General features: G+C 51.4%; 2 protein-coding genes across 4 annotated transcripts in view; both read left to right on the top strand.

Moving 5' to 3' along the window:
* Positions 1 to 5,678, top strand: part of THADA (THADA armadillo repeat containing) — a 317,055-nt gene extending 311,377 nt beyond the window's left edge. For all 3 annotated transcript variants that reach the window (XM_045771620.2, XM_087863353.1, XM_087863352.1), the window contains one exon: positions 3,030 to 5,678. In XM_045771620.2, the coding sequence (XP_045627576.2) occupies positions 3,030 to 3,422 (393 nt within the window). In that variant the 3' untranslated portion in view covers positions 3,423 to 5,678. The remainder of the gene's footprint in view (positions 1 to 3,029) is intronic.
* Positions 5,679 to 7,467: 1,789 nt separating this feature from the next.
* On the top strand, positions 7,468 to 11,776 carry ZFP36L2 (ZFP36 like 2 zinc finger CCCH-type). Its single transcript, XM_045771764.2, has 2 exons — positions 7,468 to 7,830; positions 8,349 to 11,776. The coding sequence occupies exons 1-2, from the start codon at positions 7,780 to 7,782 to the stop codon at positions 9,786 to 9,788; spliced, it is 1,491 nt and encodes a 496-aa protein (XP_045627720.2). The 5' UTR covers positions 7,468 to 7,779; the 3' UTR covers positions 9,789 to 11,776.
* The last annotated feature ends 4,719 nt before the right edge of the window (positions 11,777 to 16,495 follow it).

Below are 16,495 nucleotides of genomic sequence, written 5' to 3'. Positions count from 1 at the left end.
AAATAGAAAATCTGAATAGACCAGTTACTGGGAGGCAATTAAAAACCTCCCAACATGGGGTGCCTGGGTGGCTCAGCCATTAAGCGTCTGCCTTCGGCTCAGGTCCTGATCCCAGGGTCCTAGGATCGAGCCCGCATCGGGCTCCCTGTTCGGCAGTAAGCCTTCTCCCTCTCACACTCCCCTTGCTTGTGTTCCCTGTCTCGCTGGCTGTCTCTCTCTCTGTCAAATAAATAAATAAAATCTTAAAAAAAAAAAAAAAAAGAAAGAACTAATAAATGAATTCAATAAAGTTGCAGGATACAACATCAATGTACAAAAATCTGTTGCATTTCTATACATTAATAACAAACTATCAGAAAGAGAAATCAAGAAAACAGTCCCATCTACAATTGCATAAAAAAGAAAAAAAATACCTAGAAATACACTTAACCAAGGAGGTGAAAGACCTTATTAAACTATAAGATATTGATGAAAGACATTAAAGGAGACACAAATAAATGGAAATATATTCCATGCTCTTGGATTGGGAGAATATTGTTAAAACATCTCTCTGGCCAAAGCAGTCTACAGATTCAATGCAAACCCTATGAAAATTCCATCAGTATTTTTTACAGAACTAGAACATATATTCTAAAATGTATAGGGAACCACCAAAGACCCCAAATAACCAAACAGTCTTGAGAAAGAACAAAGCCAGAGGTATTATGTGCCTTGACTTCAAACTATACTACAAAGCCATAGTAATTAAAACAGTATGGCACTGGTAGAAAACCAGACATATACATCAGTGGAACTGAACAGAGAGCCCAGAAATAAATCCACATATATATATGGTCAATTAATTTTTGTCAAAGGAGGCAAGAATATGCAATGATGAATGGATGTTCTCTTCAATAAGTGGTATTGGGAAAACTGGACAGCTACATGCAAAAGAATGAAACCGGACCACTTTCTTATGCCATATACAAATTAACTCAAAATGGATTAAAGACCTGAATGTAAGACCTGAAACTATAAAAATTCTAGAAGAAAACACAGACAGTAAGCTTCTTGATATCCGTCTTAGTGATGTTTTTGTGAATCTGACTCCGAAGGCAAGGGAAACAAAAGCAAAAATAAACAACTGGGACTAAATCATACTAAAAAGCTTCTTTCTGATGGTTTCTGAAGGAAACCATCAACAAAATGAAAACAGAACCTACCAAATGGGAGAAGATATTTGCATATGATTTATATATCCAGTAAGGGGTTAATATCCAAAAAATATAAAGAACTCATACAACTCAATAACAACAAAGAAATCTGATTAAAAAATGGGTAGAGGGGAAAAATGGGCAGAGGATCTGAATAGACATTTTCCCAAAGGAGACATACAGGTGGCCAACAGGTATGGAAAAGATGCTCGACGTCACTAGTCATCAGGGAAATGTAAATCAAAGCCCCAATGAGGTATCCCCTAACACCAGTCAGAATGGCTGGTGTCAAGAAGACAAGAAATAAGTGTTGGTGAGGATGTGGAGGAAGGAGAATTCTCATGCCCTGTTGGTGGGAATGTAAATCTGTGCAACCACTATGGAAAACAGTATGGAGGTTCCTCATAAAATTAAAAATAGAACCACCATATGATCTAGCAATTTCAATGCCGAGTATCTATCCAAACAAAATGGAAACACTAATTTGAAAAGATACACACACCACTGGGTTCACCACAGCATTATTTACAATAGCCAAGATATGGAAGCAACTTCAACGTGTCCTTCAATGGATGAATAGATAAAGGTGTGTGTGTGTATATTAATATGTGTGTGTTTTATATATTTTTCCCATGTATATGAAAATACTACTCAGCCATGAAAAAGAATGGAATGTTGCCATTTGAGACAACACAGATGGAACTCAAGGATATAGAGATTGGCAGTTGGCAGAGGGGAGGGGGGTTAAGATGGTGTGAAATAGGCAAAGGGGATCAAGAAGTACAGACTCCCAGTTATAAGATAGATAAGTCATGGGGCTTATTAATGCATAACATGTGGAATATAGTCAATAAAATTATATTAACCTTGTAGGGTGACAGATGGTAACTAGATTTAATGCGGTGATCATTCACAATGGATACAAATGTTGTATGCCTGAGACTTGTATAAGATTGTATACAATAGAAAAAAATGATGAAAAAATAGAAGAAAAATGAAAGGAAGAGGCCCCTTGGAAGTTGAGGGTTTAATTATGGAGAATGCTTATTAGTCTGCATTGGAAGAGCTAGGGGCTCCCCACGGTTAGGTCTGAAGGTGAAACATTCCCAGAGAATCAGGATCCTTGCAGGGTATTTGCTGCTTAGAGAAAACTCTTAGCCCCCCCCCAGGTGAGCCAACAGATAGGGAAACCGAGCATCAAGACCAGCAGCCAAAACCATCTTGTCAACTGAAATTTGTATCCAGCCGCCAGTGTCTGACTCAGCTGGCCCCCTTGACATACCCCACAGGCCAAGAGTTCAAAAGGCAGCCTGTTTATGGGAAATTTGGAAACAAGATAAAGTGTCTGTGATAAAATAACCTTGAAAATCCCCAGCATCGCAGAAATTTGGTTTCATACTCAGAGAGTAGAGCCTCGTGTTTGGTAATCCTTTGCTCTCTGTTCTGCTGCTGAGATTTCTCTTCCTTCCCGCCCCCACCCTCTGATTTCTAGCTGCACCTTTGGGTCTAGGGGCTACTCCCATGTTGAGGTTCCCTTTTCAACAGCACGCCCCCAAAATATCTTGGCTTGGAACCACAAACACATCTTTATCAAAGGTCATGTTAAGTCTGGGGACGAAAATTCCTTCCTGGTAGAGAAGTACAGCAAATGAAAATAGAAGGTGACCTTCCAGGCTGCAAGTGGCAAGTGTATGTGGGTGCTGACAGGCAGGAGTGGGCCCTCCCTCGGGAGGGGGAGGGGACACACCTCCTCCACGTCTGGCAGGACTCTGGTCTGGATGTGAGCCTGTCGACATCCCCTGTAATGTTGACTTCGGGCTTCGTCATTTGATTTAGGTGGAAGACTACCTGTTTGAAAAAACCGAGGTCAACTTTTGGGCTGAGACCCTAATCTTCGTGAAATACCTCTCTGAGCACCTCTTCCGGCTCCTCTCCAAGTCCAGCTGCCATCCCCTCAGCCCCGAAAGCCTCCATCATCTTCGCAGGACAGCGTCAGAGCAGGGCCACCTCCTCTCCCAGCTCTTCAGAGAGCTGCCACCAGCTGCTGAATTTTTGAAGACAGTGGAATTCACGAGACTGCGCATTCAGGAGGAGAGGACTTCGGCTTGCCTGAGGCTGCTGGCCCTTCTGGAAGGAAAGGAAAAGGAAGACACCCCCGTTCTCAGTGCTTCCGACTCTCCCGCAGAAGGGAATCAGTTCACTCTTGCAAGAACAGAAACGACTCGTTGAAGAAAGAAGACTTTTGGGGGTGGGTGGGGATGGGCAGTTCCCCCGCCACAGCTGCAGGGAACGTGTTGAACATAAATTCAAGTATTTTCTCCTCTTCGTGAGTCTAGTCTTCTGTCCCTTCCTACAGAGGAATTTTTCTTCAGTTCACTCATTCAGGGCAGCCCGGTTTATTGCAGCTACTGTAGGAAGTGAGGCTACCACGTTGAATATTGACTCTGTTCCCAGGTGCAGGCCACCTGCAGACCTGAATTCGCCTTTTTCTTCCTCCACGACCTCTAATGTCCAGCCATAGCCAGCCGGCATTTTCTGTGAACTGACTGTACAGAACTGGATTGTAGCTTGTGATTTTCTCTCCTTTTTTCTGCTGGGTAGAAGAGCTGGATTAGTGGGCAAACAGCCCATTGGGTCAGAATTCCAAATTTTATTCCGTTTTAGCTAAGGCAGAAGTAGGTTCCAAATGTTGGATCCTGGGAGAAATCGATCAACTGCATAGAAATAGTTTTGTTTTTACTATCTACGTGTGCGAGTCCTGCGGCAACCTGCACATGCCATCCCAATTATTAAAAGAGCTCCTACCCACCAAAAGTGTTTGCGCTAATGCTAGGAAACCTGATTTTGCCACCCAGTGAAAGCACAGACTGTCGGCTATCAGAAGGAAGCCCGGGGAAGGGAAAGCCAAAATAAATGATTTATTCGATTCCTACACCGTTTCCTGTCTTTTCCTTGGTGGCAATAACAAGATTCTCATTGAAGATGTCAGAAAACACATTTATCCACTTAAGTGTTTGAATCTACACACCGTACATGTTTTCTGCCTTTGGGAAGATCGGCCCAGCCCTCTTCCTCTGATACCCAGCAGGTGTCGCTCTTGCATACATTTTGCTGCTGCTCCTGCCTTTCAATGGCTTGCCATTTTCTACTTAAAATTTTGGAGTAAGCAAGCGTTACCCACCGACAGCTGTCTTGAAATTCATAGTTTGGATTGGTCATAGCCTCATCCATATTCGTTTTTCATCCTGGTTATCGGAAAAAGCCATTTCAGTAGTAGTATATAAAGTTGGTCTAGCTTTTAGGGTCTGTAAATATTTTTAAATACTTCTTAGGTGAGCAGTCCCTTGGAATTATGTTAAAGGGGCAGATAAGAGGAAAGAGGGTTTGATATCATTTCCTACTGCAGAAAGGCTCGTATTTCAAATTTGTTTCTCTTTAAAAGAAAACCACCTAACACTAAAAACACAGCCGTACTGGAAGTATAGGAAAAAGGCCCGTAGGAAAAAGCAGGGAATGAAGTAAACTTAGAGTCCAAAGTTTTGTCCTAAAGAGAACAGGAAATTCCCTGGGTGGTTTTGCACTATTCAGCTCAAAATGTGTTTTTTTGTGATCCTGAATTAATTACCTGGTTGGGCATCTGTGTAGCCCACACTTGATCGAAAGTTGCCAGTCTAACATTTCTTTTTGTTCTAAGATGACCCGACTGTGTGAGAAGTCAGGGAATCGGCATGATGCAGTGATGACCATGGTTCAGTAACTAGGAAACTGGCCTCAGCAAAGCCCAGCTCACTGGAAGAGGCCAGCATTCCTTTTTTTCTCCATTTAAAATGAAATAAAAGCAGTTACATAATAATAAAAATACTTCCTACCAGTGGGTACTCTGTACCAAAGCTTGTGGCATAGCATATTTATTACATGTTATCTCCAGGATCCTTCTACCCAGCCTGCGAAGTGAGTGTTCTCATGGCTGCCAATGGGGAATTACCCCAGATTTTAATGCTGGCTGGCTATGGCCAGCCCGGGAGGACAGGAGGGCCAGATGTTTCTCCTGGTTTTGTATCTGAAATCTTGTTACTGACCGCCAACAGCAGTGGCTAAGGAAATGGCTGTTTCACACTTGCCTGATGCATTCCCAGGGGAATCTTAGAATACTTCTGTCAGGGTTGCCCTCAAACTCCCATGTTTGGGGTCATTTCAACAAAGAGCAAAATAGAACAGTTGGGGTTCTTGGGTACCGAGGGCTGTGAGTTGCCCTGTGCAGCTGCCTGGGAGCCAGTGTAGGCTGGGTGGTGAAATCACCAGGAGCGAAGGAGTCACCTCTTCTGAGTTCACTGCCCTTGGCCCCTAGCTAGAGGGTCCAAAATTCGGAGCCCCTCATCTACAGGCATGATTCTGTGGATCTCTACCCCTCTGTCCATAGCCCAGAGACCTGGTTGTCTCTGTTTTTATGCTTTGTCAACTTGTTTTAATAAATAATAAGGGTTATACTTGTTCATCTTTTATACACCCTAATAGATAACTCATTTGCGCCTTGACAAAAAAGCAGGAATTATCTTAGTTTTACGAGGAAACCCAAGTACCAAAGAGATTATGTGATTTGCCTAGGATCACATGGCTTGGAAGGGGCAGGGCCTGATCTCCAGCCCTGTGCTTCTGATCCTGAAGTCCTTGCAGCCCCAGGCTTTGTGGGTGGAAGTGTGGGGAATTACAGCAGGGGGAACTGCATGCAAACTGAGCTCTGGGGAGTCAGTTCCAGGAGTGACAGGCCTGGCTGGTTCGTTTCCAGGTTAACGAATGGAAATGACCACGAAGAAACAGCAAGAAATAAGATCAATTTTGGAAAGGGGATGTGGGTTGCTTCCTTCCCTAGAGGGAACTGAGCCTTCCAACTTAGGCCCAATTGCAGCCTAGGCTGCCAGGTGTGCGAGATCATGGGCCTGCTCCAGCTTTTTGGCAGCATGTGTTTAAACGCGGAGTGATAAGTGTCCTGGACCAGACCCCGGATCTGCCCGAACCGGCGTGTCAGCCGCTTTAGCCGAACTGGGCGCTGGGGCGGCGGGGGGAGGGGGGGTGCACCATACCCGGAGGGCGCCCGTTGGCGAAGGCATTTCCCAGCGCAGGCTTTTCGGGGTGTGGGACTGGAAAGGGGGGGAAAGGGGGCGAGCCCATCTTGAGCGTCCTCGGTGCCCAGCCCTGCCTGGCCGCTGGCCGGCCTCAGCCACAGCCTGCAGCCCACAGCGAGCTAAGGCAGGGCGCGGCGCCCCCAACGGCCAGGCAGGGAAGGGGCCTGGAGGGCGCGCCCGGCCAAGGCTGCGGCGGGCGGGAAGCCTCAGCCCACAGCTGCACCCCATCCCCCGGGAGGGCTGGGGAAGGCCGGGCCCACGAGCGGACGAACAGGGTGGCGGGAAGTCGCCTCCATGCCTGCGCAGTTCTCCCGGCCTTTCCTCCCGTCGTTCCAGCCGGCTCCCCCGCCCGGGACGCTCCGCGCCACTCCGCGCCTTTGGCCCTGGCTCAAGGTCTTGTGATGTGATTAGCAAAGCCAGCGCCTTGTCCTCAGACACTCAGCCCAGCCCGGCAGGCCCCGGCGCTGAAGCCCTGTTTACTGCAGCCTGGGCGGGGAGGGGGGCGGAGAAACGGGCCCAGGCTCCTCCGGGCGAGACTGCCGCCGCAGCCGCCCGCGTGGCCACTCCCGTCCCCACCCCCACCGCGTCTCCACGTGCAGTCGGGATGGAGCCGCCACCCACCGGACGCAGGCCCTGAGCCCCCGCCCCCCGGCCGGGGCACTCTTTGCAAGCCAGCCTGGCCGCGCGGACGGTTGCAATATTTTCGCATTTTGCAATTCCCGCGCCCAGTATAGAACCGAGAGTGGGAGATTAAAGCCCTGCAATTTCACCTAGCAGGATCGGGCGGGGAGAGACACGTCCAGGGCTGCACAACCCTGGCCACGTTAAACGTGCGGGGGATTTCCAACAGTGCAAGCCCCAGAGGAGGGGAGCCTTATCTTCCCGCCGCCACCCAGCAGCACCCATCAGGGACGAGCTCTCCACGCCGCCGCGGGCGCCCCAGCAGCCTGTCCCGCCCCGAGGCCTCCCGCCCCCTCCCCCGGAGGAAAAAAAATTGGCGGCGGCCAATGGGAGGCCACGAAGGCGCTTGACGTCCGCGAGCCGGCGGGCGGCGTTGCCTGGAGACCCCGGCGGGGTCAGCGTTCTGTCCCCTCCCCCGGCACGCCCGTCCCGCTGCTGCCGCGCTCCCGGGCTCTATATAGGGCGCGCGCTCGCGGGCAGCGGAGTTCCAGCAGTCCGCGAGCTGTTGTCGGCTCCGCGCGGGGGGGCGGGCCGGGCACCCCGGGGCGCGGAGGAGCGCTCTTTGCTTCTCTCTTCTTTTTCCCCCCCACTCCGCACTCCCGGGCACCCTCAAGCCAGTCCACGCTGCTTTCCTCTCCCTCTTGTCTCGTCCCCCGGCAAACTTTCGGTCCCTCCCCCGCCGGTCACCCGTTATTCGTCGTGGCTCGAGCCCGGCCGTGCCGCCCCGAGGGCTCCTCCGGACCTCCCTGCCTGCAACTCCGACCATTACAGGATCCAGAAATATGTCGACCACACTTCTGTCCGCCTTCTACGATATCGACTTCTTGTGTAAGGTACGCGAGGGAGCCAGGAGGGAGGAAGGAGGGCAGGCAGGAAGCCCCTCGAGTTTTCAGACTTTGCCTCTGCCCTCCGCTTTTGGGGCACTCCTCCCCACCTTGACTTTGGGGTCGGGAAAAGTCCTGGAGTTTGCTGTAGTGTGTGCTCGTGCCTTGTGGGCGGGGAGAAGGAGCAGGGAGGAAAGGCAGGAGGGAGCCGCTGTCGCTTGTTTAGTTTCTCGGGCGCCGACCGCGGCCACGCTGCCCGGGGCTTCCCGGACGGGGTTTGCGCCGCCCAGGCTGGCGGCCCACGGGCTGAGGATCACATGTCGAAACCGAGTGCGGCCTGGGGTGGGAGTCGGCTCCTCCCAACGCGAACTTGATTCTTTTGCGCGTGTACGGGTGGAGGGTGGGGGTCGAATCAAAATCTGCAAAAAGGAAGAAGAATCAGAAGGCTGAAGTTCCTCTGCAACTCGCCCCAACTCTACCCTCCCTTTCCATATTTCATCCCGCCCTCGCCCCCCTCCTTTTGGCAGACGGAGAAATCCCTGGCCAACCTCAATCTGAACATGCTGGACAAGAAGGCGGTGGGGACGCCCGTGGCCGCCGCCCCTAGCTCGGGCTTCACGCCGGGCTTTCTCCGACGGCACTCGGCCAGCAACCTGCACGCACTCGCCCACCCCGCGCCTAGCCCCGGCAGCTGCTCGCCCAAGTTCCCGGGCGCGCCTAACGGCAGCAGCTGCGGCAGCGGGGCGGCGGGCGGCCCGGCCTCCTACGGCAGCCTCAAGGAGCCGTCAGGGGGCGGCGGCACGGCCCTGCTGAACAAGGAGAACAAATTTCGGGACCGCTCGTTCAGCGAGAACGGCGAGCGCAGCCAGCACCTTTTGCACCTGCAGCAGCAGCAGCAGAAGGGGGGCGGTGGCTCCCAGATCAACTCGACGCGCTACAAGACTGAGCTGTGCCGGCCCTTTGAGGAGAGCGGCACGTGCAAGTACGGCGAGAAGTGCCAGTTCGCGCACGGCTTCCACGAGCTGCGCAGCCTGACCCGGCATCCCAAGTACAAGACGGAGCTGTGCCGCACCTTCCACACCATCGGCTTCTGCCCCTACGGGCCGCGCTGCCACTTCATCCACAACGCTGACGAGCGGCGGCCCGCGCCGTCGGGGGGCGCCTCGGGGGACCTGCGCGCTTTCAGCGCGCGGGACGCGCTGCACCTGGGATTCCCCCGGGAGCCGCGGCCCAAGCTGCATCACAGCCTCAGCTTCTCGGGCTTCCCGTCGGGCCACCACCAGCCGCCGGGGGGCCTCGAGTCGCCACTGCTGCTCGACAGCCCCACGTCGCGCACGCCGCCGCCACCGCCCTCTTGTTCCTCGGCCTCGTCCTGCTCCTCGTCTGCTTCGTCCTGCTCGTCGGCCTCCGCGGCCTCCACGCCCTCGGGCGCCCCGACGTGCTGTGCGTCGGCAGCGGCTGCGGCCGCCGCGGCGCTGCTCTACGGCACCGGGGGCGCCGAGGACCTGCTGGCGCCGGGCGCCCCGTGCGCGGCCTGCTCGTCGGCCTCCTGCGCCAACAACGCCTTTGCGTTCGGTCCGGAGCTGAGCAGCCTCATCACTCCGCTCGCCATCCAGACCCACAACTTCGCCGCTGTGGCCGCCGCGTACTATCGCAGCCAGCAGCAGCAGCAGCAGCAGCAGCAGGGCCTGGTGCCCCCCGCGCAGCCCCCGGCGCCGCCCAGCGCGCCCCTCCCTGCCAGTGCCGCCGCGCCGCCCTCGCCGCCCTTCAGCTTCCAGCTGCCGCGCCGCCTGTCCGAGTCGCCCGTGTTCGACGCGCCCCCTAGCCCCCCGGACTCGCTGTCGGACCGCGACAGCTACTTGAGCGGCTCCCTGAGCTCGGGCAGCCTCAGCGGCTCCGAGTCCCCCAGCCTCGACCCCGGCCGCCGCCTGCCCATCTTCAGCCGCCTGTCCATCTCCGACGATTGAGGCAAGAGGGCGCCAGCGAGGAGGAGGAAGGGAAGGCCGTTCTGGGGGTGTTGGAGGGCGCCCCTGCCATCTGGAGCCCTGGGAGGGGCCCGGGAGTGGGGGGTGACTGGCCACGAGCAGACTGCGGGCCGCACCGAGCACTTGGACTCGAACTTGTGTGCCGGGAGGGGCCCCCACCCCTCCCCTTTCGGTTTCCTCTTTTTTTTTTTTTTTTATTATTATTTTTATTATTATTAACGAAGTTTCATTCTTGTTGAGCAAAAAAAGCCAGCGAACTTTTGTATTGATGAACAAAATACTCACAACAGGGCAGTTGTGATGCGAACAGAACAAAAAACCAAACACTTAAAACTTTTTTAGGTCTCCTAGGAGTTTGGGACTTTAGGGAAAAAAAAAAAAAATCAACCCAGCACCAGCAGCTACCAACCACCATTCCATATCTTCACTTGAAAAGCATTAGTTACAGTCCAGATGTGGGAACTCTTATCTTGAGAGAAGTTCCTAATTGTCGTTTGTCTCAGACCAGTGTAAACAAACCAGCCAGCCACCACCTTGCTAAACCTCTAAGCTTCTGGAATCCAATATTGTACCAGGAATATGCCTTGATTGTAGTCCTCGACTCCATAGGTTTTTGTTTGTTTGACACAAAGTTCTTTATGTCTGGGGGGAAAAAAAACACCTGCATTCCAAAGTTTCCTACTGGTTACTGGTTTCATTGCCACCACTTAGTGGATGTTTAATTTTAGAACCATTTTGTCTGCTCTTTCTGGAAGCCTTGGGCAGAGCTTAGTTGGTAATCGTTGGGGGGAAATAACTGCTGAATTTTTAGCTGTTTTGAGTTGATTCGCACCACTGCACCAACAACTCAATATGAAAAAACTATTTAACTTATTTATTATCTTGTGAAAAGTATACATTGAAATTTTTTGTTCATACTGTATTTATCAAGTATGATGAAAAGCAATAGATATATATTCTTTTATTATGTTAAATTATGATTGCCATTATTAATCGGCAAAATGTGGAGTGTATGTTCTTTTCACAGTAATATATGCCTTTTGTAACTTCACTTGGTTATTTTATTGTAAATGAGTAAAAAAAAATCTTAATTTAAGAGATTGTATGTAATATTTATTTCATTAATTTCTTTCCTTGTTTACGTAAATTTTTGAAAGATTGCATGATTTCTTTACAGAAATCTATCCTGATGCTGTGGAAGTAGTTTGAAGAATATCTTAATGAGTTTTCTTAGAATGTATAATGGTTGCAGCCCATCCAACTTTAAAGAAAAGAGGTTTTGACCACATACGTTGCAGTCAGGCTTAAATGTGGCATGCCTTTCTCATTCCAACTTCTTAAATGAGCAAAAAAGTTTTGTGTTTATTCCACCAATTCTACTGTGACCTACTCTGCGTATAAAGACATGTAGCAATAATGGGGTGGGGGGTTAGTCTCACAGTGCCTTTGGAAGGGCCAGAACTTGCCTTAAATCTTCCTCAACCAAATAAGTATTTTTCTATTAGTGCTTGAGAGAATTTGAATGTAGGATGGGTTCAACTGCACAAAAGGAAGATATTTACCACTTTTTTATATAGATCTAAAGTGAAGAGGCCACCTCGTAGTGCTAAAAATGATATGTAGTACTCATGAATATGCCTTGTTTCATTACAGAAAATTCCAAAACTTGTACTATTTTTTTTTTTTTTTTTTTTTTTTGCGTGTGTAGAAAGGCAGGAGTGCTTTCCTGGACAGCGGATGAACGAGCAGTAGCTCTAGTCTGTACGTAGGCAGGTACAGATGGAGCGCTGTGTACGTACGTATGTACTCTGAACTACTTTGACAGAAGTAGGTTTTTGAATGTAACAAGATAAGTCAACTTGAGTTGTAATATATTCTGGGGAATCAGTTCACTACAAATTGTGACTGTAAACATTGTACTGTAAATGTTTTGTAGTTTTCCCCCAATAAAATTTTTGGGAAAAGAGGTATTAATGTGTAAGATAGCTTTTTTTTTTTCTCTTTTTAACTATAACGTCGACTGTTTTCACTTCACCACCGCCTTGTCAGGCATCGCCCAGGCTTTGGAGGGTTTGGGGGGCTAAGATTTTGGAAGCTGGCACAGTCAGGGTTCAGAAGGGCCTGCCCCTATGTATTTTATAGCAAGTTCTTTAGCTGAAGGAAAATAATTATTTGGACTGTCAAGGGCATTAGTTAGCTGTTCCCCTTGGTAGTAAGATGCTCCCCTGTGTTGGCTGGCTGGCTGGTGGCAGGCCCTGGCTGAAGGCCTGAAGGGGTGTGGCCCGCCTGTGAGTCACCAAGTGGGTCACGTGTCTGCGGTGGCAGCTGAAGGTCCGATTTTTTTTTTTTTTTCTGGGACGCCCAGGGAACGGAACGGCTTGGGCTAGGGTGGGAAAGGCAAGAGAGGGTATGGCCAGCCCCAGGCCTAAAGGCCCCTAGAGTGTTCCACTGCAGACAGGCGGCGATGGGGTTAGGCCCAGCCTTTCTCTGGCTGGAGAAGCAAAAGAGTTTCGCCTGGACTTTGGGAAGCCTGGTTGTCCTTGTCCGGAGAGGAAGGAAAGGGGAGGCAGATGAAACAGGTCACGCTTCTATCTGGGTGGTGTTTGTTTATGCGGACTGCTTCCTCTGGGAGTGAGCGCACACGTTATTTATGCAAAAGGATTAGTGTCTGCTTCAGGCAACTGTAAGTGGCCAGAAAGCAAATGCAACCCAGGCCTCTAAAAAAAGGAAGGAAAAAAGCAACGGCACCAGTTTGCCTGCTGATTCGCACACAATTGAACACAACCTTGGTACGGTTTTTTGGTGTTTGTGTTATTTTTTTCCTACCATCACTTTCAAGACTTCAAAATCAGGTTCATAAATCAATCCATGCTTTTCCCTTCTCCATCCTCCCCGCCTACCCACCCCCAGTTCAGACCCTTTTTTCCAAAGTAGGTAAAAGATTTAGCAATAGTTTGTTTTCTTATCTACAACAGCTGGGCCCTATCAACCACTGCTTGCACCCCTCGCCGGGTCTCCTGCGTCCCAGCTGAGCCGGGTGGGGGGGTGGGGGGGCGGCCTGGAGCCCGCCGGGCCTCGGGCAGCTGTTTCACGTTAGCGATGATTGCGCTGGTGTTAACTGGAGCGTTTTGGTGCTTGGCTGCCAAAGGGGATGGGGAACAGTTTCAAAGTTCTCCCAGATGCCGGGCCCCTGGCTAAGGGCCTCGGCCGTGGGGGAGGGGAAGCCCGGAGCCCAGGAGGCCTCGGTGGGCAGGACCCTGCGGGCTCCCCGGCCTCTCCACCATAAAGAATGTGCAGTGGGGAGGAAAAGTCTGAAATGCGGTGCTATTTAGGCCAAGCTGCATTTCAAAGACCTTGTTTCCACCTCATTCCAAAACTTCTTTTTCTAAACAAGTACTTTTGATCGCCTGGAATGTCAGACTTGTTGGGGTAAGCCACATTCATTTTTAAAAATTGGTTTGTTTGAAAGCCCAACTGCTAGGATCTGATGTTTTGTGTTTGAGACCCAGTGGAGCATGGCGAGCTGGGGGGGGGGGGGGATCATTCAGAAATTTCCTCTTGCCTCAGATCAATGGAGGGTATATAGGTCATTGTCTTTCTGCAGCGGCTGGAATGAACGGCAAACAAAATTCTGCTATTGCACGATCACCCTTAGGAAAGTCTTGTAAATTTAGGGGACGAGAAGTAAAAATTGCAAGTAGGGACAAGCTGGGATTCCTGTCACGGGCTGGGGAGCGGAACTGAAGCTCACTGGGTCCAAGACTGTGTTACATGCAAGATAAAATTCTTTTGCAGCCAATTGTGAAAATGAGCCCAGGAAAGGAGGGAGTTGAGAATGTCTTTCTTTTTTAAGAATTTATTTATTTATTTGAGAGAGAGAGTAAGCAAGAGAGAGAGCACAAGGGCGGGGGGGGGTGGAGGGAGAAGGAGAAGCAGACTCCCCGCTGAGCAGGGAGCCCAACATGGGGCTCAACCCAAGACCCTGGGATCATGACCCAAACCGAAGGCAGACGCTTAGCCGACTGAGCCACCCAGGCGCCCTGAGAATGTCTTAATAGTGAGGGCACCTGGGTGGCTCGGTCGGTTAAGCGTCTGCCTTTGGCTCAAGTCAGGATCCCAGAGTCCTGCATTGGGCTCCCTGCACAGCGGGGAGTCTGCTTCTCCCGCTACCCTTTCCCCTGCTCGTGATCTCTCTCTGTCTCAGTCTCCCTCTCTCAAATAAATAAATTCTTAAAAAAAAAAAAAAAAAAAGCATGTCTTAATAGTGGCATTGCCACTGGCTGTTTGAAAACGAGGATATTTTTTTAAGCAGCCCAATTAGTATGTGCCACCTTCTAGATTATTTCAGAGAAGAGATGTGTACACGGACGCATTTGCCGCCCTCACTCTGTCTGAATCTACCGCTGAGTAAATAAAAGGGAAAAACAACAACAACAACAACACACACAAAAACGGCTGAAAAGGCCAAAGCCCAGCACCCACCCCTGGGAAGAGACTGGGGGCGGTGGGGGTTTGTCAGCCCTGCAGCGGCTCAGAGGCTCAGGAGCCCAGATGGAAGGGCCAGGCCTGGGAGGACACAGAGAAAGAATGATACAGCTGAGGGCCCAGGTCTGGCCCAGCAAGAGAATGCTGGGTATTAAAGTCGCCTTGGGGTCCGAGAACCCCCACCCCAGGCTGGACTTGTTCGAGGAGGAAACCCTAGAGAGCATTTGAACTGGGAGGGAACCACCCCCAGGCACTTGCTGTCCCCGTTTTGCTGATGGTGACAAGAGCAAAGGGGAGGTGACTCTAGCCAAGTCCATTTGAAAGCAGCAGTTGGGTCTCTGTGCTTTCCATGGCGTGGTGACTTGGGGCAGCCGAGGGGGACCCTGGAGGCTGAGCCACAGCCAGGCTCCCCTTGGGTCAGAGGACCAAGCCAGCTCCATTGTCTTTACCCCTCTTTCATTGTGTTGGGGTTTGTCGCGCACACTGGAGGTTGCGCAGACCCGTGGCCACCCAGGGCAGTGCCGGTTCCCAGGGCTGGCAAGGCCCAGGAGGAGCCCTGCCCGCAGGATGTGGGTGAGGGGCCCCGCAGCAGGAAGCCCGCAGCCCCTCCAGGGCCCGCCCTGCTGCCTAGGTGGGTTCCCCAACCTCCCCTGACAATCACTAAGCCTGGACAGCCTATGAGTGTGTCTGTGCCTAAGGGGGTGTCTGGGTGTGTGAAGAGAGGTCTGTGGGGGTGTGTCCTTATGGAGGGGGCGTGTGTGCGCGTGTATCTGTGTCCTTGCCTGGCTAGCTGGGTGTGCACACGTTCAAGGGTATCATTCTGTTTGCAGGTATCCGGGGGTCTGTCTGCCTTTGCCGTCGGGAAGTACTGGCATGTGGGGCTGTTGATACGTGTGTGGGGAGTGTATGTCCGTAGAGTCTGAGAGTGTGGGTGTCAGTGTGGGTATGGGTTTGGGTATGTTTGTTGCTGTGTGTGCGTGGGGGTGCATTCAAGGGTCTGTGTGTGGGTAGGGGTCTGGGTTTGGTGTCTGTTGTGTGTGTCTGTGTGTGGGTGTGTGTGTAGGGAAGTGTGGGTGTCTCTTGCTCTCTGTGTGTGTAGGTATGTGTGGGTGTAGGTGTGGGGGGGATGTGTCTGGTTGTGTGTGGGGGTGTAGGTGTGTGTGGGGGGTGTGTCTGGTTGTGTGTGGGGGTGTAGGTGTGGGGGGGATGTGTCTGGTTGTGTGTGTGTGTAGGTGTGGGGGGGATGTGTCTGGTTGTGTGTGTGGGTGTGTGTAGGGAAGTGTGGGTGTCTCTTGCTGTGTGTGTTGTAGGTATGTGTGGGTGTAGGTGTGTGGGGGGATGTGTCTGGTTGTGTGTGTGCGTGTGTAGGTATGTGTGGGTGTAGGTGTGGGGGGGATGTGTCTGGTTGTGTGTGTGTGTGTGTGTGTAGGTATGTGTGGGTGTAGGTGTGGGGGGGATGTGTCTGGTTGTGTGTGTGTGTGTAGGGAAGTATGGGTGTCTCTTGCTGTGTGTGTGTGTAGGTGTGTGGGTATAGGTGTGGGGGGGATGTGTCTGGGTGTGTGTGCGTGTGTAGGTATGTGTGGGTGTAGGTGTGGGGGGGATGTGTCTGGTTGTGTGTGTGTGTGTAGGGATGTGTGAGTGTGTCTGTTGCTGTGGGCGGGTATATCTGTGTAGCTATTGCTGTGTGGGTGGGTGTGTGGCTCTGTGGGGTGGGAGGAAGGTTCCGTGGGTGTCGCTATATGTTTGGGTCTGGATGTGTCTGTGTGGGGTGAGGGTGTTAACAACACCTACAGAGGAAAAGCAGCCCTTTTTAGCAGGCCGCTTTCAAGTTAAAAACTGCTTTCAAAACCCGGAAATGGTGGCCAGGCTGTCATCTGTTTCCTGCAGGGCGGTGGGCAGAACAGGGCTGAGTGGGAGGGTGGCAGACAGGCCTCGAGGCCTGCAGGGACCCCAGACCCACCTTACTGCCGAGCACACCTGCCAAGGACAGGCCGCCTGAGCCTGACGGCAGGGACATATTTAGAAACAATTCGTTCTCTGGTTGGAGGGGGAGGGGACCCCTTTATTTTCATCGGTACAGAAATAGCTCTCATCAGATAGGAGTTCTTGAGCCCTCTGGGGTGAGAGGCAGCTCTGAAATAGAAGGAAAGATATTAAGGATTTTAGACAGACAAGAAAACTCCTGAGCTCGCTGAAACTGAGTT

The sequence above is a fragment of the Ursus americanus genome, chromosome 7 (genome assembly GCF_024610735.1).
Source record: "Ursus americanus isolate L20-20 chromosome 7, mUrsAme1.1.p, whole genome shotgun sequence".
In the NCBI taxonomy this organism is placed as follows: Eukaryota; Metazoa; Chordata; class Mammalia; order Carnivora; family Ursidae; genus Ursus; species Ursus americanus.
The sequence above is the reverse complement of the archived record's forward strand: the minus strand, read 5'-3'. Positions and strand labels throughout refer to the sequence as shown.